This window comes from Hippoglossus hippoglossus, chromosome 13, assembly GCF_009819705.1.
Source record: "Hippoglossus hippoglossus isolate fHipHip1 chromosome 13, fHipHip1.pri, whole genome shotgun sequence".
Taxonomy (NCBI): Eukaryota; Metazoa; Chordata; class Actinopteri; order Pleuronectiformes; family Pleuronectidae; genus Hippoglossus; species Hippoglossus hippoglossus.
Genome location: NC_047163.1, coordinates 8,694,065 through 8,721,702, shown reverse-complemented (window position 1 = coordinate 8,721,702; position 27,638 = coordinate 8,694,065). Strand labels below are relative to the sequence as shown.

The window sequence follows — 27,638 nt, the reverse complement described above, 5'->3', positions numbered from 1 at the left end:
TTCAAGAATATTATATAAAGGAGACATATTGTGCTCATACTTAAGTTCATAATTCTAATTTGGGTTAGTACTTGAAACAGTTTACATGCTCCAATGTTCAGAAAACACATCACTTCCCTCACACTCTCCATTGCTGCAGCTCCTCTCTTCAGTCTCTGTCTGAAACACTTGGTTTTAAGCTTCTATCTCTTTAATAAAGCTGATAAAGCCCAGTCTGATCTGAATGACTGTTTTTATTGGTTATTGGTTATGCTACTGTTTAAGTTTATAATATGTGTCATTTAAAAAAACTGTTGTGGATTGAGCTTCTTTTTCTTCCTATCATTCTTATTTATAGATTATTATCACAGATGCATTAACATGAGAAGACTACATTCAGTTCGTCAGTCAAGTCAAAACAAATCATCATCATAAAGGCTGGTGATGGAGCATGTTTGCTTATTAAAATCTTAATCTGCAACGAGGCAACTGCAAATGTCAGATTAATGGCGTGAACTAAAAAAGACAATATTGAACAAACTATCCTCAGGAGCTGAAAGATGCTTGAAGAGCCTTCACTTATGAACTGGGTCATGAAAAGCATATTTAAGGATGTCATGTGGATGAATGATGAGATGGAAATGTCTCATATTTTTCATATTTTAAGTATAAAAGGTTAAGGTGGATGTTGTATTTCCACACAGGAGTTATGCTTTTACTTTTTCTATTATTCTCGGAGATTCAACATTTTTGTTTCTTATTTTTTAAAAGACCCACTTTGCGTTTTGGCTGACCTCTTTGGAGAGTAGGAGGTGAGGAGGTGTTGAGCATGAAATCAGAGCAAAGAAACATGTCTCCTGTGTCAATGTATTTTTATACACTAAATCCTGGAAATAAGACAGTATTATCGAATTAGATACTGGGGTTTAACGCACTAATTGTGGTAGTATTATTATTAATATAAGTTAAACATGCACTCACATCAAGTTTTGCTTCATGTTTATCCTTTGTTCATTATTATGTTTATTATGATTTATGTTAAGTGTTGTATTTCACTTTTTACAGTATTACTGAGCACTTTTATTCAATGTTAACTAGAGTACCTTTTTATATAAATATTTAAATAACATTTATAAATATTCTTGTTTAAAATAACTTTTACACTTTATGGACCATTACTGGTGTTTACAGGCTGTTTTTTCTTTTATTTACATAATAATGATAATTGACTTTCTAGTTTTAGTTTAGCTCCTCGTGTTCATTCCAAACTTACAGCAGCCCAGTGAGATGTCCTACATAATAAAAATGTGGTGTCTTTAAAAAAGTGGTAGTTTTAAAGACACCACCCCCCCCCCAAACCGTTTCATCACACAATGGAAATGCGAGATGTCATTCAAGTTTTTTGAAAGGTCACAGAGTTTGATCATTCACGCTGCACGACCTGGGGACAGATGTGATCAGGTCGTGTACTCCAGCTTATTTCTGACCCAGAAAATTGAACTGAGAATATTCATGTCCGTGTCCTTGGAGGATTCTGGAGCCTCTCTCTTTCATGACCGTCATACGACCCTTCCCGTAGCACACGCGGGCAAACTGCCACACCATACTGGAAAAATGCTACCAGATGGCCTCCATATCCTCTTACTGGCTGACTCTATGGTTTTGGGTTAACTGGGTGACGCCCACTCGAGTGTTTTTGCCATGATTGTGGTTGCTGCAGTTTGGGGGCGCGCTCAAAACAGAACAGGCCGGCTTCAAAATCTCCAACAACGTGATAGAAGAAAGAAAAAAGCAAAATCATGATGGAAATTAGACGGTATGGATGCAAGTGTGTCTGGCATTAGTTGTTGTGTAACTGTAGTGGTATATTCTGTCAAAAAGAAAACATGAATCAAACGTTTGGTTTGCTGCCTTGTAGTTTAAGTTAAATTGTGTTAACATGCAGACTATTTAATGAAGAACAGACAAATATTTATTTGCGCTACAGAGAAACCACTGCATCTGCTCTTTGGTTAACTCCTTGTTTGTGCGTCTCGTGTGTTGCCATTACATATGATACAGAGGCGAGCATCTGATTCTCCAGCAATCTTTGAAATACACAGATGGTCTTTTAAATAACACGTACCGCTGTTCTGAAAGTTTGAGTCTTTAAAGTTTCTAAAAACCATCTGGATGAAAAGTATTAACTTGCAAAGAAAAGTTGTTTTTTAAACCTTTAATCCTGAAGATTTTTCAGAGAGTTAACACCCAGTTTCTGACACTATCGGCTTTGTAATGACGGCCATTCTGTCATTCAAGGTATTTGCATTTCAGTAATTATCTCTCTTCGAGTAGTTTTTATTGGTTGTGGCAGAGTCGGCCGCTCCTGCACAAGGAATTCACAGCAAAACAGGGCATTTAATTTGATCTAATTGACACCAGCCTCATTGTTTACTGCTCACTTCTGTCATTTAAGCATTTTTTAGTGAGTGGATCAGTTCTGAATATATTCTACTCTGTCATGCTGTTGTGTGAAAAACTGCTTCTGCTTTGCACAGCATAAAATGAAATTACAGCTGCAGTTATTATTGACTGACTTCATTATTAAAACAGCAGCTTGTTTGGCAAAGTGAAGTGCATAACTGTATATCTGTGTGGACACATCTTCTCCCTACCTGTTTTTGGCAATTTCCCCTCATGAGATCAAACTAATACATTTACCCATCTATCTAACTATCTTTATTTGAGCTTATTATATAAAGGAGACGTATTTTGCTCATATTCAAGTTCATAATTTTGATTAGGGTTAGTACTTGAAACAGTTTACATGCTCTAATGTTCAGAAAACACATCACTTTCCTCACACTGTCCATTTCTGCCACTCTTCTAATCAGCCTCTGTCTGAAACACTTGGCTTTAAGCTACTGTCTCTTTAATAAAGCCCAGTCTGCTCTGATTGGCCGTCTGGCCCGCACTGTTGTGATTGGTTAACCTTTTGCAGCGTGTGTAGGAGGGACTAAAGAGGGGTCACAATATTGTTGCAAAAGTTAATGTAGTTTTTTTCTATATCACATTGTTTTCTTACTGACTTCTTCATGACACTTGTTACCCATCATATATACAATCATATGGTGGGGAACAGTTTTCTGATCCATATAAGCTTTAGATTGTCTCTTGTAAAATGGGTTTTTAGGATCACATTTGTGTGCTTTGACATATCAGCTTCAAAAGTGAATCATCTGGATTTACCCTCCCAAGTAAGATATCCACCAAGTTTGGGGCAAAATCTGTGAAGGAGTTGTTATTTTGCTCTCTCACACACACACACCACACTCACACACACTCACACTCTCACACACACTCACACACACACACACACGCACACACACACACACACACACACACACACACACCAAGCCTGATGATATCCCTGATTACAGACAAGAGCAGCATATAAAAAATAAGAAATAGATAGCCCAGCCCAGATAAACCAGCCGACCTGAAAGTACAACCTACAGTGATATATGGTCTTAGACTTTTGGACCCTCACTGTACACCCAGTTAACCAGTGTAGTTGTATTTAACTGATCCTCCTCTGCACTTTATTTTAATCGTGCTGCAGCAGCTGTTGTGCTGCAGCCCTGTCTATCTCCGTGTTTCAAAAAAACAACAACAAGAAAAAAAAAAACCAAAGGGTGATTTTCAATAACTCGCTTAACACAGCATTTGAAAAGCAGGAGCCAGGGGGAATGTCAGAATGAAATAAAACAAATCAGGCCTAATTGTATCTAAAATTAGACGAATGAAAGACAAGAGGATTTGTAATAGTGAGGGAGGCAAGGGATGAAAGAGCGAATCAACTCAAGATCATTGAGAGGTGAGTAACAAAGGCCTGCCAAGCTTTACTGTTGTTGAAAAAAAAAACCTTCCTCACCTCAAGGTTACAAGCAGCCGGGCTATGTGCAGCAAATGAAATACTCAAGGAAGACATAAGTCTCATTAAGGCCCATAAAGGACATCCCTAATAAAATCCTCAGCCTGACATGCAAGAGCTCTCCAGTGATGGCTGATTAATTGCTGGTGCAAATGAAAGCATGAGAGGGAGCCGGGGCTCTGTGGCTATAATTTATCCTATCCTGTCTTGTCTTGTCCTCGCAGCCTGGGGAGATCGCCCAGGAAGAGGAGACACGGAGTGGGTGGTTCGGAGCGGGGAGGGGGGAGGGGTGTCTTCTTATATTATGTGGAGGAAAACATGTTTAGGTGGCGGGTGAGACCATTCGCTCAAAACCTCCTCTTCGGGTTACAGCTGCACGTGTTGACATCAGAGCGTTTCCATCTCCGAGTGGGTCAGACCGATAATAACTGAAACATGGTCTGTGAGGAATAATGGCGGCGGCAAAGATGACCCAAAAAATATTTTTGGCAGCCATATATCAAGTGAATAACGTGCAATTTCATGACAGTTCACTGTGTAATCCATCAATAATATCATCTCACTGATCCTCTGTCAGAATATATATATTTCATCATTTCATCATGTCCCTCTGTCGGGTCTGTGTTTGTGATTAATGGAGAGGTTCCCAATGCCAGGAGGGCACACTTGTCAAACATATGGCTAATGAGTGAGTAATCACCTCCATGAAGTGCTTTGATGCTTTGCCTGGGATCATTTCTGAATCGGACTAAAGTGGATTAATCAATGGTAAGGGAAGCTTTAAGAACAGCCCGGGTGATGTATGGGGCTGCCGCGGCCGAGGTTATGAGACAGACACGGGGGTCCAAGGACAATCTGGGCTGGGATAATGCCCAGCTGAGGCCACACACCTGCCCTCTAACTGTAATAAGAGGCTGTGGCACATAAAGAGGAGAGAAACAAAGAAATGGGAGTGAAGAGAAGAAATAAAGAGAATAATAAGGACATCCCTGCAGCTGCTACTGTGACATGAGACTCCTGGTTTTCACGTGTAAGTAAAGAGATTTGGTTAAAATAACCTGGTTTTACTTCACACTCCAAGTAGGTGTTGTTTTAAACAGACAATTCTGGCATTTCACAGTTTTTGCTGATACTAATGAGACCCACTGTTACCATTTCTGTTTAATGTGTTAGACGTTGGCAAATATACCATATACTCCTTATTTTTCACCAACAGAATGTCATATGTTTAGTCGAGATATCTCCAGCAGAAGTACACGACCTGTTGTTTGGTTTGTTCGCGGCAATTGTTTAATTTAAGTGCAGAGACAACAAACGTAAACAGAGAAATCTAAATGTCATTGTAAAGTATAAGGTTGGCAAGATTCTTAACAATCCCATGAAGACACTAAAGACCAGCTCTTTGTTAATCAGTCTTTCAGTAGTTTTCACCTTTCCTCCTCTGGCACTCGCACAAACGCTGGACTCGAGTGGACTGCACTTGAGTGTTTGTTTCAACAGAAATACATGAAGCTGTTTCATTTGTGTTTTTTTAAAACAGCTGAGCACTGTCGATTTTAACAAACATTACTCAAACAGGGATAAACATGGCACTTGTTAGGGGCCTTTTTCAACTGCGGATAGTCTACAGAGTATCTGAGTGGAGTGAAATGAATTCCTACTCCTGACTCACAGAGAAGTCTGTTCCTCCAATCCCTCCTTCACCCAGCTCCACTCAAACAGCTCACTGCTACCGAAAAGAAAAAAAGCTGTGTTGTACTTTAGTTTCAGTTTAAACACTTGCGTGGCATCGTCTGAGTAATTTGCAAACAAATCATAAGCTCAGCCTCCTTCCTGGACTCCTTAAACACATAACTTTGTTGTTATGGAGAGAAAATGCAGCGAGAGATAATTCTTAGACTTTTCAAAGAAAATCTCCTCATCGCTCTGCTCAAACATCCTCCCTGCTCCGTGTCCATCTTCACAGTGATAAATGATCATCCAATCAACGACAGAAACGTTTGCAGTGTGGGCGGGAACGTTGCAAAGGGTACATCGATGTGTACGATTGGAATCACGAACCTGAAAGTACTCAAAATGTCCTTGTAGAAATATATTAATAACATTTGTTTAATTAAATGTATCTGTGTAATGTGTCCTGGTCAGAATCACCCAGTTGGACCAAAGGAAAAGAGGCACCTTCACTTTAATTTGAATTTATTGCCTGATCAGGTGTGAGATGCTGGTCATGTGATTGCAACGACCCCACGTCTATTCAGGGCCTTTTGTTGAATGTCATCCCTCCTCCCCTTCCTCATTTCCTGTCATCTCTCCACCGTGAATCATAAATAGCTAAATTACCCACCTGAAAAAAACTTTAAAAGGTGATTCATGATATCATTTCCGTATGAATTCTGTTGTAACGTCTAAGTGTGTCCTTGTGTCGACATGTCAACAATTAAGCCTGAGTATCACAATCAGAACCGACACAAAAGAGATGAATATGAGCGAAAGCCGGTTTGCTCGGAGTGTGTGAACGTGCAGACAGCCGAGCAGGAGCTGGCCGACGTCTGCTGGACGGACAGCAGAATCGCAGCGGTGCCGGAGTCTTCAGCCTAACAAGCTTCTTCAAGCTGATTGAAGTCATGGAAGATTCAACTGGCCGTACACACGGTGGTGTAAAAAAAAAAAGTGTGGGCCTAAGGAAACATCCCCCAAATCTAACTGGCGGTTTAAGTGATGCTTAACACAACAGCATGCGAGCGATGGCTTAATAACAGGAAACAGATGCGTCAGACGACTGCGGCTGTTGAGCGGCTCGCTGCCAGACTCATTGTCACTGTCTGCTGCTGGTGCGTATGCCGCGGCTCTAACAGGTGATACATCATGTGAACCATCATATGGCTGGAGTGATGATGATTTAAAAGGCTCGGCGAGAGGAGACAGCTTGTCTGAAAGCCTTGTTCCACGGTGTCCGTGGTCTGACGCGATACATCCATGAGTCACCTTCAAGCGCAGCTCCTCTTGACTGAAGGTTTGATGGGTCTCATAAACACCGATCGTAATTATCATCCGGCAGCAAACAATCCTCCATTTTTCAGGCCATTCTGACAAGAGTTAGGGTAAAGCGAGTAGGCCTCGCGGGCATTGTGCATATCTTGTCTGACTGATATGTCATTGTGACGGTTTAATACTCCATAATTATGCCATCGCGGATGCCTGATGGCCGAGGTGGTGCGGGTTGGCAATACTCAGCCGCGGAGTGGAGAGTGAAATGGTTTATTTTGCCGCAAGTTACGTCAGTGTTGATGACCTAAGAGGTGATGAATATTCTGAGGTGACCTACTCAACACAAAGAGCGACGGACGGAGACGAAAAACAAACACGCAGTTGGTTTGTCTGACATGCGTGTGTGCGTCTAAGGAATCATTACAAACAATTATACATAATCACTAGACAAAAACATGTCGCCCATGACACTGATAGTTTGTTTACCATGAACGTACTTTACACGTTACATATGAACGAGGTGTCATCATATTCCTAATAATGTCACTAACACTTACGATATAGTTTGACAGACAGGTGTTTCCCCGCAGGTGTCACTCAACCCATCCACAGCCGTGGGCTCAATGTGTCATCCGTGTAGCCATGAAAGTTCCCTCTGCTCGCTCTTCAGCGGCATGTGCTGCTAATCAACAAGTCATCAAGGCAAAGAGACGACTGCCATCCCTTTATTCTGCAGCACTGATGTTCTCTGTGAATAGCTAAAAACACACGTCACAATAAATCTGCTCGTACTTTGATAACTTTTCTTTGTGTTGCACAAAGCAAAAATATCTCCAGGCTGCACTTTGTACAGGATTATGAAGTGAAGGGTCTGGTCCCATATGGTGAAGCCTAAATATATGCTCTGATCCATATTCTGCTATGTTTACCCTGTATTTATTTAATTATTTTAAGGTTTCAGTGTTGTTAGTAGGATTTGTTCACCTTTGGGAAGGGCCAGTTCTGCTGTTTCTCTCATTTCCAGTCTTTATGCTAAACTAATCTAACCATCTCCTGCTGTAGCTTCATTATATTTAGCCAAGAGAAAGTAAGTGGACTTAAAGTATATGTCTTATCCTGTCATAGGGTCTAAGAATAAAGGCTGTTATCCTGTACATCATAATTACACTAGATCTCAATGTATCTACCATGGAGATGAATGGCGTCTCTCTTTTTTCTGCCACTATATGAAGTCAAAATATCCTGGATATAGGTTCTGCCACTTCATGTGGAGCCAGAGTTTGCGATGTGTTGATCGTGGCGTGGAGAACTATCTAAAAATTGTCACATATACCTTAAGTTTTTAGTTTATCCATACTCCCATCCACTAAAATGGAGGAGGTCGGGTAAATGATCTATACTGCAACCAGTGGGTGATCCACAGTTTTTGGCTTTACTTGGTTTGACATGAATGTAATCAACAAAATCCAATTTCCATCTCTAAAAACACATAAAAAAGTGTGACTGAGATCCAGTGGACAGTGTTGACCTTAACTGAAGCAGATAGAAATGCTGCTTAATTCATTCTTTACACATGGGTCCCTGAACCACACTTTCCAACCTTGAGATTGGACACAGGAACAAAAAAGAAAGAAACCGCCTCCGAGCTCCCAATACACACATGAAGTGCAGCGCTGATATCTGTGTCCATGAAAGTATCACATAATACACTGAACTGAGACCTTGACTCAAGTCAGTGAAAAAACTGAAACACATCTTTGTTCTGTACAACACGTGCTTCAGATTTTTTACACAATATAGTACAACTAGGGAATTTGAAATGTTCACAACAACTAGATATGAACTTAAACTACAACTAAACTTAAACATACAATATGTAACTATGGCAGCCAGGGTTTACTCAATCAAAACAATAAGAAATGAATCAAGGGAGTTGTTGTCTTCACCTCAAATTCTTATGAAAATCTACCTTTCGTGATTTAGGCATAAATCATGTTCGGGGATGAGGCAAAGTATTAAAGTATTATTCACGTTACGTAGCAAACGAGAATGAATAAACACGAGTACAAACAGGGAAAGGAAGAAACAGCAAACTAGCTAATTGGCTAACAGTGAGTTTTTCCTTCGTCATATGTCGTTTGCCAAGGAAGTTATAGCAGAAACGGGTAAAGTGGATATGACACAATTAATAGACAATCAAAACAAAACGTCCAGTTATTTTGAATAAAATTGTGAATTTCTCTGGGTTTGAACATGTTGGATAATATGACTACATAGATCAACAAAATACATAACATAGGTCAAGTCATTATTAGATATTGTGATGAAGAATTGTTACTTATATCTTTAAGACAGTGAGATAAAAACATCTACTAGTATTCATAGAGTTAAATTTATATAAACATCCAGGTGTCTTTGTGACTGATAAGGAAACAATTATTCTTTCTATCTGCTGCAGTTATTGAAAATGTAAATTGATGAACAGGAGATGAAATTTAGGTGTGTATGAATCTTAAAAGGTTTCCCGAGTCTTTTAATACTTCTCATTTAATCAGAGTGGAGATAATAGTGTGTCTTTATTGTGTTTTTATAGTTGACTGTAAAACAAAATTGTGCAGTTTATAGCAATAAAAACAAAAAGTGTCTCATATGTAATCACTGTCTTCTTCATACTGAATGAACTGAGAACCAGGCAGTTTATTGAATCAATACCAATCACTGTAAAAAGACATTATTTCACTCCTCATAATGACCTAAGCTGTCTTTTCTTTCACAACTACAACTGAGATGAAATACAATTACTCTCTTGTGTTGGAAGAAACATTAGAAAAGAGAAGGACAAGGTCAGACTGAGAGAAAATACTTTACAACTGGAGGATTTCATGCCATGCATAGCTGCTATATCTCGACACATTGTATTTCTGATCCTCGGGTTCAAAACTCTTAACGTTTTCTACGCCGGCTTCAGCACCAGCAAGGCCGCTCTCAGATGATTCAAATAATTCCAGTCCCTCTCTTCAAATGGAACATTTTGATGGATTATGCAGTGTCAACCGTCAGTGCTGTGAGCGCATTTGAATAAATGTAGATTTGAGATTTACTGAAAGATGAGGCCAACATGTCAGAGTGATACACAGCCGCTGCATGCAAATGCTGCGTACTTTGGCGCTCCAGCATTAAAAAAAAAGAAAACAATGTGGCGAGGAACCAAACATCCATGCACCAAATGTAAAATGTTAATTTAATCTGTTCACATATTGTCTTACTGCACTGACAGGCAGTAATGAGACATGTTGTATAAACTGTCTTTATTACACAGCTTCAGGAATTCAGTGAAAATAATCTTAAAAGTGAGGAGCTTCTGTTCAATTGGCCTGAACGTACAATATAAAAAAAAAAGGCAGAGAGAATTAAATTGAAATTCATGCAAACTGTGAGAAACAATCAGCGCAAACCTTAGAAGATATGACATTTAAGTGCAAGTGACAGAATGAAATCATGTACAACAATCCTATTACACATGTATGGCATTTGACAACCCTTAAGTCGACTGATATTCGAAGCAGAATAATCCATGTTGTGCAGGTCCAGCCTATTTATTCATGCACAGACGGTGAATCTCTCAGGCTTGGGAAATCAGCTTCTGCTTTAATACCGCCTTTGTCACATCCATACTTCCCTAACCTCACTAACTACACTATCTCCCTGCCTGTTCAAGCAAAACTTTATGCTAAGTAAATCATTTACATCTCCCAAGCAGCCTATCTACATTTTCCAATAAAACCCTAAATTGATGGATGTCATCTTAGTGCTCACAGGCAATAACTCCTGCTGCTTCGAAATAACAATATGTTTTTGGCTTTATGAGGTCTAGACATGCTATTCTTTTTAATGACATCCCTAGGCCAGTGCTGTTTACATTTATTGATATCTGTTTTTAGACTGGAGCAGCTCCGTCTTCCTCGGAGGTTTACCATGCAGAGTTAAATTTGACTTACGCTGACAAACCAAACTTTTCATTTGGTGCGTTTAGACCACACAGAGAAGAAGTAAAAAATATGGAGCTCATGTACGTTTTGCTGAGATTCAGGACGACATTGTTACTACGTTTTAAACAATAATATGAACACTTCACAGTACAGTCCGACAACTTAGATCTGCTTGCGCTTGGGTCCATTTGCAAATCAAGTTAATAACATTTGATGTATATATGCTTTAAAAGTTCAAGTTAATAGGGTTAATAAATTGTATTATCATATTGGTATCTGCGTTTGCTGATATGTGCCAATATAAACATTATTACATAGTTTTCCCTATGTACTGAGTCATGATGTGCAAATTAACCAGATTCACTGTTTTACTAAAATGTACAACATAGAAAGAAATTTTTTTTACTTAACAACATTCCTCAAGGAAAATTCAGTTAGATTTGGTTGAATTAAAATGCTACTTAAGTGTTTCTGACTGTGTGATCCAACTCTTTCAGTAATGATTCCTGTTTACAACTGACAAAATAATGATTCTGTTTTTGAACCGCTGCGCCTCGAGAAAACAAATGAAGTCGTGCTTTGTGTCATGTGCTCACATGAAATTAGAGCCCTTGGATTCCACATAAGGGAATGACATTGGCATAAAGTGCTGCAGCTACTGTACTAACAACTAGAAGAAAATCCATACATGGTTTGTACAGGAAATGAGGGGGTGAGTCCAGTTCAGTCTCTGCAGCGCTGAGCCACTGTGTTCATACATTTCACTAGTTTCTGTAAACCTGTCCTGAAGCTGAATCATTATTGTTCTATAACATCAAGGCAAACAAAAAGCAAGAAGTCACAGAAGATAGGTGGGGAACCAAACGGCAGCTCTGTGCTAATGAGTGCTGCCATGTGTTCTGCCTCGGAGGACAACGGAAAACCAATTGAAACACAGTTTTAGAGACGGCGCATGCTTTACAATGACCTATTAAATTTATGGGAGCATCATGGACTGTCAAAACTAAATGAGACCTGATTGCAGAAAAGAGCTTGAAGAACTAAAATTACCTCGACGTGAGGAATGAACTTGGCTCGTTCCTTCGGGTTGTGCGCTGACTAAAATATGGATTTCCACTTGTAAGCCACGGCAGCATCCACAAAGACAAAGGTCCCTGTTGCTCAGGAGCTGTCACTGCACCCGCTGGAGGTGTATGGCGGGAGGCGACCACTTTGTTATCCTGTCGCTGAGCTGTCCCGTTTATCGCACACGTCTTTTGTACAATGTTCTTATGAGTTTGTCACAAAAATGCTCCTGTAGCTTCAAGTCCAGATACAAATATGAACAAAGTGCACACATGGCTCTACATTAATACATGTTAGGCACTGTGGTGAGCGCTGCGACTTCGTATGAGCCAGAAGTTGAAGTACAAGTCTTTGATGCATTAAATCATGAGCAGGGATGTTAGTTAGAAAAGAATCAGTACTTTAATGTAATTAAAATAAACTAATAAAAGATAATTTGATGTGTATAGTGTGAATGGGTGTGGCTGCACAAAAAGATATAAACCTCCAGAGCACTCTCACACAACAGTATCAAAAAGAGTTTTGAATACAGTTATATATGCAAATATAACTGCAGTTCTTTTCTGTCCAGAATTGGTACACTGCTGGAACAAAGACGAAAGGACAGATGAAAGAATTAACTCTGTGCAAATCTGACAAGTGGAATCGGCTTATCTTGACAAATGAAAAGCATTAATGGAGGTTGGCCACTGAGATCCATCTAAACTGTGAGCAGTTTTGTACAATATAAGTCATACAAGACTTTTAATAGGAAAGTTATAAAGTGCTGTAAGAAAGGTAAAAAAAAATATTACAAAAACAAACATCAGCACATAAGGATGAAGGGGGAAAAAAAAGAAACTTGCATTGCTGTCTCCATTAAGGTCCATAGCTCATTAAGGGAGAGTCAATAAGCCTCACCACTCCTATTAGAACCCACTGGGAAAACAGAGACTGGAAATAAATAAATATCAATTCCTGCATAAAAGGAGCCAAAACAAAAACCAAACACAAAGCTACCAGCAAAAAGAAAAATGTGTCAAGAGAGGATGCAAAGTTTGTGACGAAATATTTTGGGGTTTTTCTTTTTTGCAACAGTTTGTTCAGGTATGACTCCGACATTAATTTAAACATATTTAAATTCAAGAATAGAAAACAGATTTTTTTGTGATGCTGGAAATCAGGCTATGGATGTTAAAAGCACAAATATGTGGATTTCCCTTGTATGCTCAATCTTTAAATCAGGGATACGAGTGTATAGTAGCACAAATACTATATGATGAATAAGAATATGGACTGGGACCTTGACTACCTCAGATATCACAGCAAACATTAACTATAATAGCTTAATTAGTCTTAAAGGAGACATATTATGCTCATATTCAGATTCATAATTTTAATTTGGGATATTCCTATAACTATAACACACCAGAGGAAAGACAAAAGCATCATGTCTTCTTTAGGAAATTGTTAATATTGTTTTACCAAAGATTCCAGGACAGAAACATTCTTTGTGTCAGTAGATACTGAATCTTTGTTTAAAATCTCTCCTCCATACTTATTTCAATCAGATTCTGAGTTGAGTTCACTCACTTGTTCACTCCTTAGAAGAGTAGATTTGAAAGAGTAACTTCATAGACCTCAAAAGAAATGTTGATTTTTGAGGATGCTGACGATGGGAACTTTTCTCCCAAAATCCAGTTCTCAGAGGGTAATTAAAACTAATTGTGTGAAACAGGAACACCTCTCAAAAAGTAAAACTGTTTAATTTTCGGTAAAAAATAAAGTTTTACTGTCTCCTTGTTAAGCTTAATTGGCGGCGGCACTTTGAAGTTGCAGTTCATGCACTGAACAGGTAAGTATGTCAGCCTCTTGTGTTCATAAACTGAATAGTAGTTAGTGCATCTTTGCGTCTGACCTGGAATTCATCACCATCATCTGCTCAAAAACGATCAAACACGCGATAGAAGTGGTGTATTTGTGCTGTGGAGATGTTCGGCATCCTTTTGTCAATTAATGTCGATGGTTTTACAGAAGGTTACAGCAAAACAAAATGTTCATTTATGCTGAGCGCAGATATGTATTTGATTTAGGAAGAGAGAAGCTGCCGAGAAGTAAGCCCCCCCCCCCCCCCCCCCCCCCCCGATCTGCGGGGCAGTTGTTCGTCTGGCAGCTGGGTGTTTACTTTCCTTGTTAGTTATCGACAGACGGTTGTTTGGGAGCCAATGGATCAAGCCCATATTTCCTTTCAAATACATTTACCTGTCATCTTAGATGTAAGCAATGTGACTTTGAGTTTCCCCCTTCCATTAGCTCTATTGCCTCCCATGTCTCTCTGCAGAGCAATGACTCAAGTATGAGACGTAATCAATAGGCCTCTGGTTTGGGTGAATGAGTCTCGGTGCTTGGTTTGCACAGTCTTGATCTGCCTGACAATGACAGATTATAGTGCTGTATCAGAGTAATTAAGATGGGTCCATCGTCAAGCTGATAACTCAAGAGCACGATGCCTCAGAGGCAGGCGGCATCAACCTGTCGGACAACAGCTCTCTCCTGAGTAAACAGCATCGTAATTTTCTTATGATTCACCTGGAGATGGGACAAAAATCTTCTGCATCGACTGTAAATTCTGCAACCATCAACTTTCTTTTCGGGGAGCTTCACTATAGAGACGACTGCTGCTATGAGACAAGTATAAATTAAAGTATTAAAGTAAGTTAAAACCTAAGCGGATGTGGATGCACACATGAAATAATCTCCTGAGAACCAGACTTCTTACTGGAGTTTTCTATTTTGTAAAACTATAAATCCTGTGCTGTGAAACTTGCATCTTTTAAAAGTGGATAAGTGTCAGTGATATGTTGAAAAGTTCAACATTTGGGGGACTACACTTATATACTTTCTTACCAAGCATCAGATAAGAACATCGATTACACTTGTATGTTATGAACGAAGCTATAACCAGCAGGTGGCATGAGAGTGGTCTCGAACAATTTCCCAAAATGTCAAACTGAACCTCAGATATGATCGTGTTTGACGCAGTTTGTGATCTTGTCATATTGGGGTGAATTCATGATGAGGTGCTTCCTAAATTTTTGCTCCTCCATACAAACCCGACCTGAGCCCATAGGGAACTGACGAGTTGGGACAAGACGGAAACATTTTAAATTACAACCGGGTGCGGTTCAGTAATGTTGGCTGGTCTATGTGCTTAATTTTTTATGCTGCAGGTACCTGTAATCAGGTTAGGAAACAAAAAAACTGAATGCCTGCCAGGTTCTGGTCAGGCTCGGCTAATTCTCTTTTCACCGAGCCGCACCCTAGAAGAAAATATTAGAAACCATCCCATTAATGTAATGAAGCCCACAAAATAGAACCTCAGAAAAGACCACAGAGTCAATATGCAATCAATGGTGGTGACAATAAATGAGTGGTCAGTTAATTGACTTATAAAGAAATATATATATATAAGTCATTGAAAGTAACCCTTAACCACAAACGGAACATTTAAGGTGAGAATAGCTGTCAAGCTATTGCATTGTATTACGTTACAGAGAGGGGGGGGTTCTCTTTTTCTGGGCCTTTATGTTGTTTCTTCCAGACTTGTTTGTTCTTTCCCGCTGGCATCCCTGCGTGCATTGTTCAAACAAAATTAGAGGAGCATTATGGTGCAATGGGGGCACCGCTGAAAAGGAACACGGAGACTTGGAAGGACCCGGCTATTCTAATGTTGCACCCAAGTTGAGCTGCGTCCTGCTGTGTAAGGGAATAATATTTCATTCAGTCTGCATAAATGCATTCGCAAACAGCACTCCAACGAGAAAGGTGCCGACTGCTTCCAGAGGAGGAACAGTAACTGTCCCAATATCTCACCGTGGATATAAATCTGAGAATATTAGATCCTTTTACATCTTTACTCTTTATCTAACAGTGAAGTGTGGCAGCTGCAGCACGCCCCCCCTCTGTTTGCAATGTAAGATTTATTGATTAGTGTAGTGTTTGCATTCTGTCGCCACTTAAACTGATACACAGTACTTGTACCTTTGATTTTCTCCAGTGGTGTTGCATTACTCCCACCTATGCGCTGCTGCTTACAGAGGAATCAGGGCACACAGTGGTTATTTTATCAGGCTCAGATCTGTCCAAACAAACTCAGAGAGGAGAGAGGAAGGTGCAGCGGCTCTGAAACCGAAACCTGTCGGAACTGCCCAGCCCGATAGATGAAAACTCTCCCCTTCAGGTTTTCTACAGAAGACAATGGGCCTGCCGTCAGTTCACAGTGGACATATGAGATAGAACTGGGCTGACGGAGGAGGGAGGGCGGGTCAACCAACTCTCAAACAGCCCCTCAAATCAATAGCTTTAAAAGTGACCAAAACAAGAAACTAATGCAATGATGAGCCTACTTGTTGCTCATTGTTCTCGGTCGGGCCCAGACGAAAACACCTTCTGTTTGAAAAGACTGTGCAGCCGCTATCTAAAGCAGTGGGATCATTTTCGTTACAATTGAAGCAGTGGATTAGTGGGAGCTGGGTAACTGAATTTATAGATTAGAGATTCAGACTTCGCTCTCTGAAAGAGTCCTTTCTCCTCCGCATTGATCAGCAGTTATTTAGTCCTAATGTTGTGAGTTCACGTCTGAGGCTCATCCACTCTCACGCTTCTCTTTTTGGTTTAATTTCTCGTTTGGCTGTGCTCACATGACAGGACAGTCCCCGTCTAGACCTTCGTCAGTCAGGAATACGTTCCCTGTAGTTTCAGGCTGTAATTGTGGTTCTCACTCGGCCAAAACAGTTGTCATTTTAAATGCTGGTTGCAATATTTGTGAGAGTCAGATCAGTGATGTCTCTCTTGCATGTGACACATGGATGAGTAGACAAATTATGCAGAACGCTCCTTTGGGCTGATCAGTGTCATTTTTGATAATGTGAGATGCATCCACCACCTTCTGACAAAATGTTCTTAACCCAGCAGGAGAGACATTGAAAATGCCCTAAAGGAGCAATGAGATGGGATTCATGAAAATATTATCAGCTACATTATAGAAATAAGAGATAATTTATAGACATGGTGCCTCCATTATCAGGGACCACATGAGACTATAAAGACCCAGTTTTCAATATGAAAGTGGCTATAATGAAAATTGTATAAATCGCATATATCAAGTGACAATGTGAAAACTATACAACAATATGAGAGCAGTTGTTTTAAAGGCCTGCCATAAGATTGGCTGTTTCTAAGGTCTGAATGAGCGAATGGCCAATCACAAAAAAGTTGTGTTTTAATTGGTGTTTATCTAGTTAGCAGTATTACACAAAAACTACTGAGCCGAATGTTTTTTACTTTCTTTAACACAGTAAATTAGGCAATACAGGGCGAATGTAATCTCCAGGCATCCGTCTAGTTTAATCTTGAAACCTTTGTCTCAACACAAGCCAGAAACTCTCGATTTACATAAAGCTGCAGAGAAAGATGGAAAGATTTCAAGTGTGTTATTTTCACTCATACGTTTTAGAATCTGTCCCCCATCAACACTTACATGAAGAGGAGTGTGCATTCAGCTCTTTCCAAAGTATGAGAACTTGGCTACACAACCAGCAGCTATAAACGGTATAAACCGTGAAGTAGGCTACTGTACAAAAATGGTTTGGTGGAGAATCTGCAGTAGAGTTGTTTGGATATTCTTTAACATTGGAATGGCTGAACATTTATAAGAAAAAAACATGAAATCATATTACGGGATAGGCACCGCAAAAGCAGCCACTTGAATTCAAGTAGTAATTGGATTCTCCCTCTAGCTCCCCTGCTGTATTAATTCATAAATTATCTGGCAATGCAGAACACTAAAACTTAGGGAAGGTTTAAAGGTGTCAAAACTTGAATCTCCTCCAGCCCCAGTAAAATCACAATTACTGGCATCTGCGATGAGTGCGAGAGGCGGATGAATGGTCAGACTGAGTGTGACCCTCGATACTTCGCTAAACATATGTTGGGAACTGAGGGGGGATGTTTTTAAACCATTTTTAGGTGTCTTCTTTTTCTAAACTAAAATCAAATTTGTTCAAAACATTTTTTGACTTGTAGCATGGAGGATATCTGCCCAAAGGAGTTCTTCCTTTACAGAGTGCTGTGCTTTGGCTGCTCCAAGGCCTTAATGGTGGCTTGTAATTGCTCCATCACCCATACTAATGTGCACTCTATGCCCTTTTCAAAACAAAAACATCGCATTTCCATTTTTTTCACCACAGACCTGATTGTCACTGTCTAAGCATCCCAGCCAATAGAGTGAGGTCTCTCAGATCCAGGGAACAGAGAGAACAATGTCATATTCATGAGCGGAGACATGAGCTCTCCTCCTCATTACCCCAGCACAGTCATTAATGGAAGCTTCTGTCCGTACAATCATGAAAGGACCTGTCATCTGTCCGTTTCTGCTAATTGACTGTTTACGACGTCTCAACACAGACAGACGGACACCTTTTTGATCATCCTCGGTTTGTCATTCAGTTTGACACCACAGTGCAAATCCCTTACACAGAAACGTCCAGAGTTTTCTTCTTCTTTTAATATTTACTATATGACTCTGAGTGATAGCGTGTCTTCAGCAGCACTCCTGCGACCTTGACAAAACAATCAGATACAGTATTTACTTGAAGGTCCAACTATTGAGTGTGCGGACAGAAAACACTTGCACCCGGCACCCAAGGTGATGTTTTTAAGGTGAGATTGGAGTCTTTCAAAAACTGAAAAGATTTTCAAGTCAAGGACAGAAAGAGATTTTCTTTTTTTTTTTCTCCACAACATGGACCTTCTTAACCAACTTCTGTCTATCAAAACAGGCTGACTTGCTACAACCTCTGACTTGGAAGGACAAATGCTAAAGTGAAATCTCCCTATTCACTACGAGCTGCGAGCCACCTCCGCACTCAGGTCCGTGTTATGAGCTAACGCCAAGGGAGTGTGAAGTTTGCAGCACATTCGCACTCCCGTTGCCACGCGCAGGCAAGGTGGTGACGGTGTAAACACAGTTATTTGATTTACTGGCGAGAACGACACGTGCAGCTGCAAAACTCAGAGCAGATGCAGCGGGAAAGACAAAGCAATGGACGTGCGGTGTCTTCTGTGAAATAATAACTGCAGAGCACCACATGACTTGCTTTGTTACATCTGCTTCTAATGGCCAAATTCCTTACATGCATCAGCTGCCATTCCTCCTGCCAGCCCCTCCCTTTCCACCAGACAGATTAGCTGCCACCGCATAAAGTAGTGTCATGCATTATCTGGCAATTAGAGTGAGGCTTATTAAGCAGAGTTTAATGTAAATTTAATGAGCAATAAATTCAATTTCTTTAAATAGAAGAGTATATTATTGTTACAAATGATGTACGGTGGTGATCTCTAACATACAGCCAATGAAATACTTCACAAGTGGGCACATATCTGTGGCCCATTAGGTGCAGTATTAAATCTATCCTGAAACACAGGACTGAACTCTTAGCGGTATTTCAAACAGATCGAACAGAGAAGACCGCCTTGTTTTGCTACAGAGATGGAACTGATGAACTGAAACAATCACTCAGTTAATCAATGGATCAATGGACAGAAAATGTATAAGCAGCCATTCTGATCATCATTTAATCGATTGAGGATGAATGCTGCTATTCTTTGCCTTGTAGTAAACCATTAAACGTTGGCATTAAAACCATTTTAATGGGATCACTTCAGACTTCAGGAAACTGTGATGATTCTTTTATTTGTTTTGTTATTTCAACTAATTGAGAAAGTAATTGGAAGGTTAAAGTAAAATAATCATGTTGATGTAGTTTCACTTAAATATTTCTGTTTAATGTTATTTTACGCTTCTAATTTACTACATTTAAGGGAAAAATAATGGACTTCTTACTCCACTTCAGCAATAAATGGCCATCAGTTATTTTGCAGAATAACATTTGTAATACTCAAAAGAAAAATTATTTGAAAAGAACTACAATGGCAGACAACAGAGTGCATACCTCTGCCAAGGCTCAACAGTCCCCTTAAATTCAATCAAGCTGCACCAACTTGTAAACACTCATAAATATCAGTCCTTTAAATATGCCTGATGTTTTTTTTCTACCAAGACATGATTTATTCCCTGGAAAATGACCCTATCCTGCAATGTTAAAGAAGTGACAAAAATTCCTGGATCTGAACCGAAATGTAACGGGTTCTTTCTTGGCCCATGTCTCATCCTTCCACCCAGTTTCAAGAAAAGCTATTCAGTAGTTGTTGCGTTATCCTGCTAACGGACAGAGAGACAAACGGCAATGAAAACAAAACCTCCTTGGTGGAGGTAACTTATAAAATATTCATCATGTTTATAGATTAAATGACCCAAGGGAAGTTAAGTTTAGACCTCATTTTAAATAATAATTCCTATTTACTTTATAATATACTGCATAGTAGAATAGCTGTATTGCTACAACCAGCCCCAGTCCTTTTCTTTTTTTAATGACCCTATCTGTGTGCATGTACTTCCTGTAGGCCTGAATATGCACCAAGACTAAGCAAAAACCACCAGGAGATCAACATTGTTATGGTAACGGGGGGGGGAATAAGAGCTCAGACAAACACAAACTGAGGCCAGAGCTGCACACCGCCAGATGATTCCCGCAACATCTGTTTCAAAGCCAAACCCGTGAGCGCCGGAGAGACGGACATCTTCAATCACTCGCCATGTCACATGCCAACAGGCAAACCGAGAGCGCCGTAACAACTGTATGTTTCCTTTTTGTTTCTGCGGGATCCTGTCGTTCACTGGTGCCCAGAGGATTTGTGACAGCTCGTATTGATCTGCGTCACCATCGCTCTGTCCTGACGAATGACTTTTAACTGGCAATAAGTGGGATTATGCAACCTCGTGAAATTCGACGATCTGATGTGCTACAACAGGCCGAACCCCAGGAGACGCACACAGGGAAATACCACTAAACAGATCCCGTGTTAAGATGCAGAGTCCCAGCGTTTTCCACGACAGGACGCTCAGGCCAAGGCAGCTTCTTCAGCTTCAGCAGTCATTATGAGAACAGCTTTACCTTATGATGTTGAGGCTCAGCTTTCACTCTCCCTCCCTCTTTCTTTATTCACCTTCTTTCATTGGTCTTTTTTATAATAAACTCAACACCCAGACAGTTTCTCAGTCTTTCACTAGACACACGAGACAAAGTTTAAATCCACTGATTCCGCCTTATTAACAAGGATAAATTGGGAGCTGTCTAAAATCAGACTGTCAGCACTTCACAGAGCCAGAGATTGTTTTGTTTTTTTCTTTTCTCTCTTGCTCGCGGCAGCTGAGACAAAAACAAACAAATGAAAAAAACCTGAGGTCACATCAGAACATTTCTGTCCTGAATCCACCTAGAGAGAGAGACTGCATCAGTTTCCTGACGCTGCCGCCCCTCGCTGTCTCCAGCCTGAGGTTGAGGCTGCCTGCTCGTGGTGCATTATTTTATGTGACTGAGAGGTTAATTAAATTAATATGACATGGAGACGCCGGTCAATTCTGTAAATGTCATTCAACTGCAATTCAACACAGGCCACGATAAATTCAACAACTGTGAAATGAAAGGCTCGTAATCAGGAGCTGTAAAAAAAAAAAATAAAAAAAGATTTGTTTTTACTTGTTACTGCAGTTTCTGTCACACACACACTGGACTTCATTGAGACTTACTCTAACCTTAACCAGTTACTACTCACTTAACCCTTACCTTAACCTAAACCTAACCTTTACCTTAAACTGAATTTAACCCTAAAACATTTCTTCACCTTAGAATTTAATGATTTACGTTGTGGGGACTTGTTCCCGAAAGATGGGGAGAAGTCCCCATAAGGTGACTTTGAGGATAGGTCCTCACAACATCCGTGACCACACACACACACACACACACACAGAGAGAGAGAGAGAGCAGACCTGTTGATGGGTGATGCAGATTAGCACTACGGCCACTAATGGTAATATCTGAAAAAGAAATGAAACCACTCAGAAGTCACTCCGCTGGACTTCATGTGTAAACCTGTCATCACAACTGTTGCTCACCATTTGGCAACACAACATGTCCACCCTGGCGCTGGAGGGAGGATTTAAAGCGGCTGCAAGCTGACATTTTAATGGGTTCACATGCGTCAGTATTGTCGGCGGATACGTTTTCCAGGAAAAAAAATAACAAGACACACTGACGCATGCAACTCTGATGCAACCGCGGTGGCATAACGGGGTATGATCGGACTGTAGGGACCGCAATGGTCGCGCACATCCAGGCGCCCCTGGATCGAGCAGTTGCGGGCTGTAAAAGCCAAAGAGCTCCGTGGCAGATTTACATCCTCTCCAAGGCTCACTAAGAGAAGTGAAGACTGCGGACTGGAACACACACACACAGGCATCACAGGCTGCAGTTGTGCGGCCAGAGGACACTGTGAGAGACTGCAATGCGTGTTTTTTCCTCCAAAGCGCACCTGAAGCGCAGACTTTAGGGTTTTTTAGACCGCGGGGTGAGTTTGCACTGTGGAGCTTTAATGCGGTTTGACTGAAGGATGCAAGCGCGGAGCCCGCGTTCCGAGAATCGGTCTCGTTTCAGAATAAAGAGCCAGGTTTCCAGCGAGCATCTAGCCTCCAACTTGCCCCCGATCCAAACACGGCACGACCGCTTCACTCGTTTACCACTGCCCAGAAACATACTTTCTCTCCACATGTGCCATTGTGCAGCCCTCTTACTTTTGGTCATAGCGTGTGGGGCTTTGCAGTAAAACTCAGGACAACACCCCCGTCAGTGAAGCGCTAAATGCCGGGACGAGCGTCCCCACAGTCCCGGCAAACACAGCAGAACCACAGCGGCACAAAAGTGATGGTGAGATTTCAGGGGGAAGCTGGTGCGCATCCGGCGCGTAAAAGCACCACAACTTCTCCCCGGTGCTACTCCGGCTTCAGCTGCGGATGGGGGGGGGGAAATTCTGCATAACACACACACACACGCGCACACACTCACACAGAATAGAAGAGAGAGGGGGAGCATTATTAAAAAAAATAAAAAACTTACCTTTCGGAAGAAACGCGAGTGAAATCACGAAAACCGAGAGAGAAACAGCGAGAGATCCGCTCCCCGTGATCGCCATGTTGGACACCTGCTTGAGACTGGCGGCGCTAAATCACCTAGAGACGGCCATGGGATGGAAATGTAGGCACATGAGAGGCGGAGGGAGGGCTCGAGCAGGGAGCCTGCGATCATATTTGGCTGCATTATGTTGCAATGACACCCAGGCCTATAAAATCACAGACGAATAGGCTATTACACGCATACCTGGTAAGTGTATTATTGTCACTGGACCACAAAGACACGGTGTAATTCCCAACAGGAGTATTGGAGGCATATTACAGTGATGCCATGGGATGTGTAAAATACCGTGGAGGGTGGTGGGGTCACCATAAACTCACCACAGAGAACCACAGACACTTTATAGGAATATTAGAGTCATTTTCTTTTATGGTTATGGTCTGTTAGTTAATGTGAGTGCACACCAACCTACACTCAACTATGTCTGCACTTTGGGTTTTATGGCCGGAGCGCAAATAATTCTCACATAAAGCAGCATTTAGTTTGTTTATATTACAGGAGTCAGGTCAGCTGCTGCGGCTGCTGTTAGAGGAAATGTGTATTCTACTGTTTTATGATGCTTTTACAGGAGAAAGCTATTTTAACCTGGGTTCTTTGGAACAACATCCACTTATCACAGACAATTCAAGTCCATTTCTAACATGTGGAGTTAAAATGAGGCCGATTCACTGGAAACCTGTTTGTTTTTGAAGCCTCAAAGAAGAGTTTGATTGCACAAACCTGCTTTAATTAAAGGAATAGTCAGTGAAGTTTGGTGAAACTCTGATCCTAAAGCCACTTTGTTCATTGCCTACTCAAAGAGCGCCCCCTTTTCTTTAAAGGGAGTATTACAGCGTATAATGGAAGCTCTGGGAGATGGGGAGGTGGCAGACTCCTCCCTGCAAACCTGAGAACACCCATCAGGAATTCACATTTAAAAAAACCACACTGATTGAATGGAAATGAAACACTGCAGATTATTAATAAAGTGTGTCCAAGTGAACTCTCTCATCCTCAGTGTGTGTGTGTGTGTTTGTTATTATCTCACCGTTTCAACTCACCCGACTGATTCTCACCTGAAACCTGGTACATTGGGAATATCTTGGGGGGAATCACAGAGCTACTGAGAAGCATGCATGACAACACTGAATCTCATTTCCCTTTTTCATTGTGTCAAAACAGCACAAAGGCTGCTAATTGCACAATCTATTCTCTGAGACTGCGTGTCAGTCCTCATTCCATGGATGAGTAGATAGCATTTAGAACTTCACTCTAATGCTGCAGCCGTCCCTATCACTACAGATTGAATTCCACACATCACATTTATTTCAGATGTTATTATCTGTGGCAGCTCGCCAGTTCTGCCTGCCACTCACACAGTGTCTGCACAAGGTGTTTGCTCCTCACGGCACCGGCCAGGCTGCTTGATTTTCCAACACCACAGCAGCAGGCATTGGTCTGCAGGGTGCACCTGGTGGAGATATGCTCAATAAGTTATGTCTCCACTCTTTGTACTTTTGTTTGGTGCATTTTTTACTTTCTTTGTTTTGGATTTGCAATAAATTGATTTACAATACGCCTGGTGTTTCATTCCAGTTCTTGTGCACTCGCTACACCCTCCACTCTCCCAACTTTTGTTTTCACTCCTCGTCTCTCCATCCCTCTCTTTCTCTCTCTCTCACTCTTCTGCTGTGCCGCTGATGCACTACTGCATGGCATTTCCTTTGCTCATGAGAATAGATGGGGTTCCGGGGTCTCTCTGAGAAGAGAAGCCCAGCGTCTCTGTCTCCCCGAGCAGGATGAATAATGGATGCGAATGGATCAGATGACTGAACTGCTTCATCTGGGTCCTCTGTAGTAATGGCCAGCCATAGATTCTGACAGAGTGTGTGTGTGTGTGTGTGTGTGTGTGTGTGTGTGTGCATGCGCTCTTCTTATCTGTATATTACTTGAGGAATGGTCAATGCGGCTTGCAAACAGTTAAGTAGTTTATTTTGGAGGTCTTGCATATAAGCTACACACACACATTCACACACAGAATACCAGTGGTGCCATTTAATAGGGCAGCCGTCAGCATTTTCTATTTAAATTAGTGGGGAACCGGTAATAAAAAGATTTTCGCCCAGGCCTCTTTTGCAGTTAATGTTTGATTAGAAATGCAATGGTTTTAAATTAAGATTTCTTTCCCCCCTTGGTATGAAATCAATCAAATTAACGGAAATTGAATTATTTGAGATGGTAATCTATTTAGGCAAACCATTCACCATGAAAATGTTTTCCTCTTGTTGTGAAAGGAAGAATAATTGAATCAGACCCTTGTAAGTGACCCCCAATGGCTGAGCAAGAACAAGGCTTATTGAAATGAAATGTAAATTCGCTCATGCTTTAAGGACGTAAGTGGACGGGCAAGAGAATGCAAAATTCAATTGATTTCATATAATATGTACAAAATAACTCACATGTGTATGATATGTAACATAACAGGATTGAACCACGGGCAGAATAATGGATGGTTGCAAGCCCCTGCCCCGTCCATATATCTGCATTAAAGCGTATTCACATTCAATTTTTACCTATTCTAGCACAACGGGATTTGTAAAGTACAATAGCATTACAGCAAATTTCCATCCTCCCTCCATCCATAGCAAATTATTACAGGAAATTATATTCCAAATATATCACCACAGGTCATCAATTCTCTACGCCTTCCAGCGATGAAACATGTGCACTCAATTGGTTTCCTGCCTCTTTTTTGTCAAACTTACACACATTTAGAAACCACTTGTAAAATCACATTCATGCATGTGTTGGGTGAAAGGAATATTGTTGAATATAACACAACTATCTCGGGGCTTGTTTTAATAATTGAATTAGTCACTTCCATGGTGTTGATTGTTAAATAATCATTATTTTGCCGTGAATTCAGCGGCTAAAGAAAGCAAACACGCCTGCACAAATACATAATAAATCTGTCCATTTGAAGCAATAGGATTCACTGTTTTCAAATCTCAATAAATAAAATGTAGAAATGTCACACGGTAATGATCGTCATCATTCTCTGCCTTTTCCCCAAAACAGAAAGCACGTAAACACTTAAATGTTAAACACATGCTGCACATATTCATCAGCCAATGAAAGGGCAGGCCATTCTGTGTACAACCAAAGCCACAGACAAACGGCAGATGATTGTAATAAATCACGAGTCACATGGAACCTTAGAGAGGCTTAATGGTAATAAATTTGTTGGGGTATAGTGTATGTCAAGTTGGCTGGATGGGCCTGAGTGTGCCTTTCTTGTCTCCATGTGTCTCCAAGAGAAATATTGTTTCGGTCCTCCCATTTATATTAGTCTGAACTCTGAAAGACTGGGGACCTGCACTGTGCATTTCCTGGCCACTTCAACCCTTTCAGAGGCTTGAAAGGATGTATTGACCTACTTTGCCTTTTATCTGCTTCAAGAGGGATATTGAATCTAACATGTATATGTTGAGGGCATCTTTTGCGACTGAAACCAGAACCCCCGTGAAGTCAAGAGCACCTTCAGTGACTGAAGTGTCGTTGTAATGTTGATGAATCTTTAACTGGATGTTTATCTTTTCAATTCATTGTGTATTCTAACAACATGAAGAGTTAGGGACATTTGATCTGCTTTAGCTTTGGTTTCACATTGCAATTTACGGTATTTTGGTGTTACTACCAGCGTCAGGCGCAGTACTCGACACCAGTTTAAATTCATCAAATTAACCTCCTATTCATTAAAATATTATATTGTCGGAGGCAAAGAACACAGGCAATCAGGCAGTGATTTCTTCTACTTATTAGTTTTCTCCGTCTCGAGACCACCTCTTTTGGTCGGACAAAATTTTGGGCCGTTAGTCTGGACCATGATACGAGGCACCTCTCACACATTTTAGTTAGGAATAAACTGAAAATCTCTGGTTGAATTTCTGTTACTTTCATAATTATTCAAACTGTTACATTAGCCAACTCTTGAAACGTTTATGGTCACTTGACAACTGGCTTCCACGCACTCAACTTCAACTGCAGTTACCAACGTTACAACTGATTTGTTTTTGTTTTAAATCAATTTCTATTTTTTCAAATAAACTGAGCAGCTAAATCTGTTATCCCTGGTATCTGTAGAAGTATTGAGGTAAGTGCACCTTCTGGAAGTGGAAGTGGAATTAAAATGGATTATTTGCCTTTATAATAATAAAGCATGAATATACAATAACGTAATCATTATTACGGGTAGCAAAGTAACTCTCACAATCAGAACAAAGGACAAACTCAACAGGAATTTTATGCAACAATGACCAACAGGCGTTTTATAGACCGAGAGTAGAAAAAGACCTGAATAAAAGCTGTGTGGACACATGTTGATGTATTGCTAGCGACGCTTTACTGGAAATATTGACACAGCTGGAACGCTTGGCTGAAAACACCTAACCTACATACAGTAGACTGAACAGCATAATGCAGGATCATTAGCATCAAACTGTCCATGACCATTTCAGCTGGGAGCCAAATGGCTGGTGGCTACCTAATGAAGAACACCATGCCTATAATTTTCTACATTAGGTTCAAAGTGAAATCAAT

The 27,638-nt window shown here is 40.7% G+C and overlaps 1 protein-coding gene across 2 annotated transcripts in view; it reads right to left on the bottom strand.

The window, feature by feature from the left end:
- cadm1b (cell adhesion molecule 1b) overlaps positions 1–23,125 on the bottom strand; it is a 138,488-nt gene extending 115,363 nt beyond the window's left edge. For both annotated transcript variants that reach the window (XM_034604504.1, XM_034604505.1), the window contains exon 1: positions 22,986–23,125. In XM_034604504.1, the coding sequence (XP_034460395.1) occupies positions 22,986–23,061 (76 nt within the window). In that variant the 5' untranslated portion in view covers positions 23,062–23,125. The remainder of the gene's footprint in view (positions 1–22,985) is intronic.
- Positions 23,126–27,638: the final 4,513 nt, after the last annotated feature.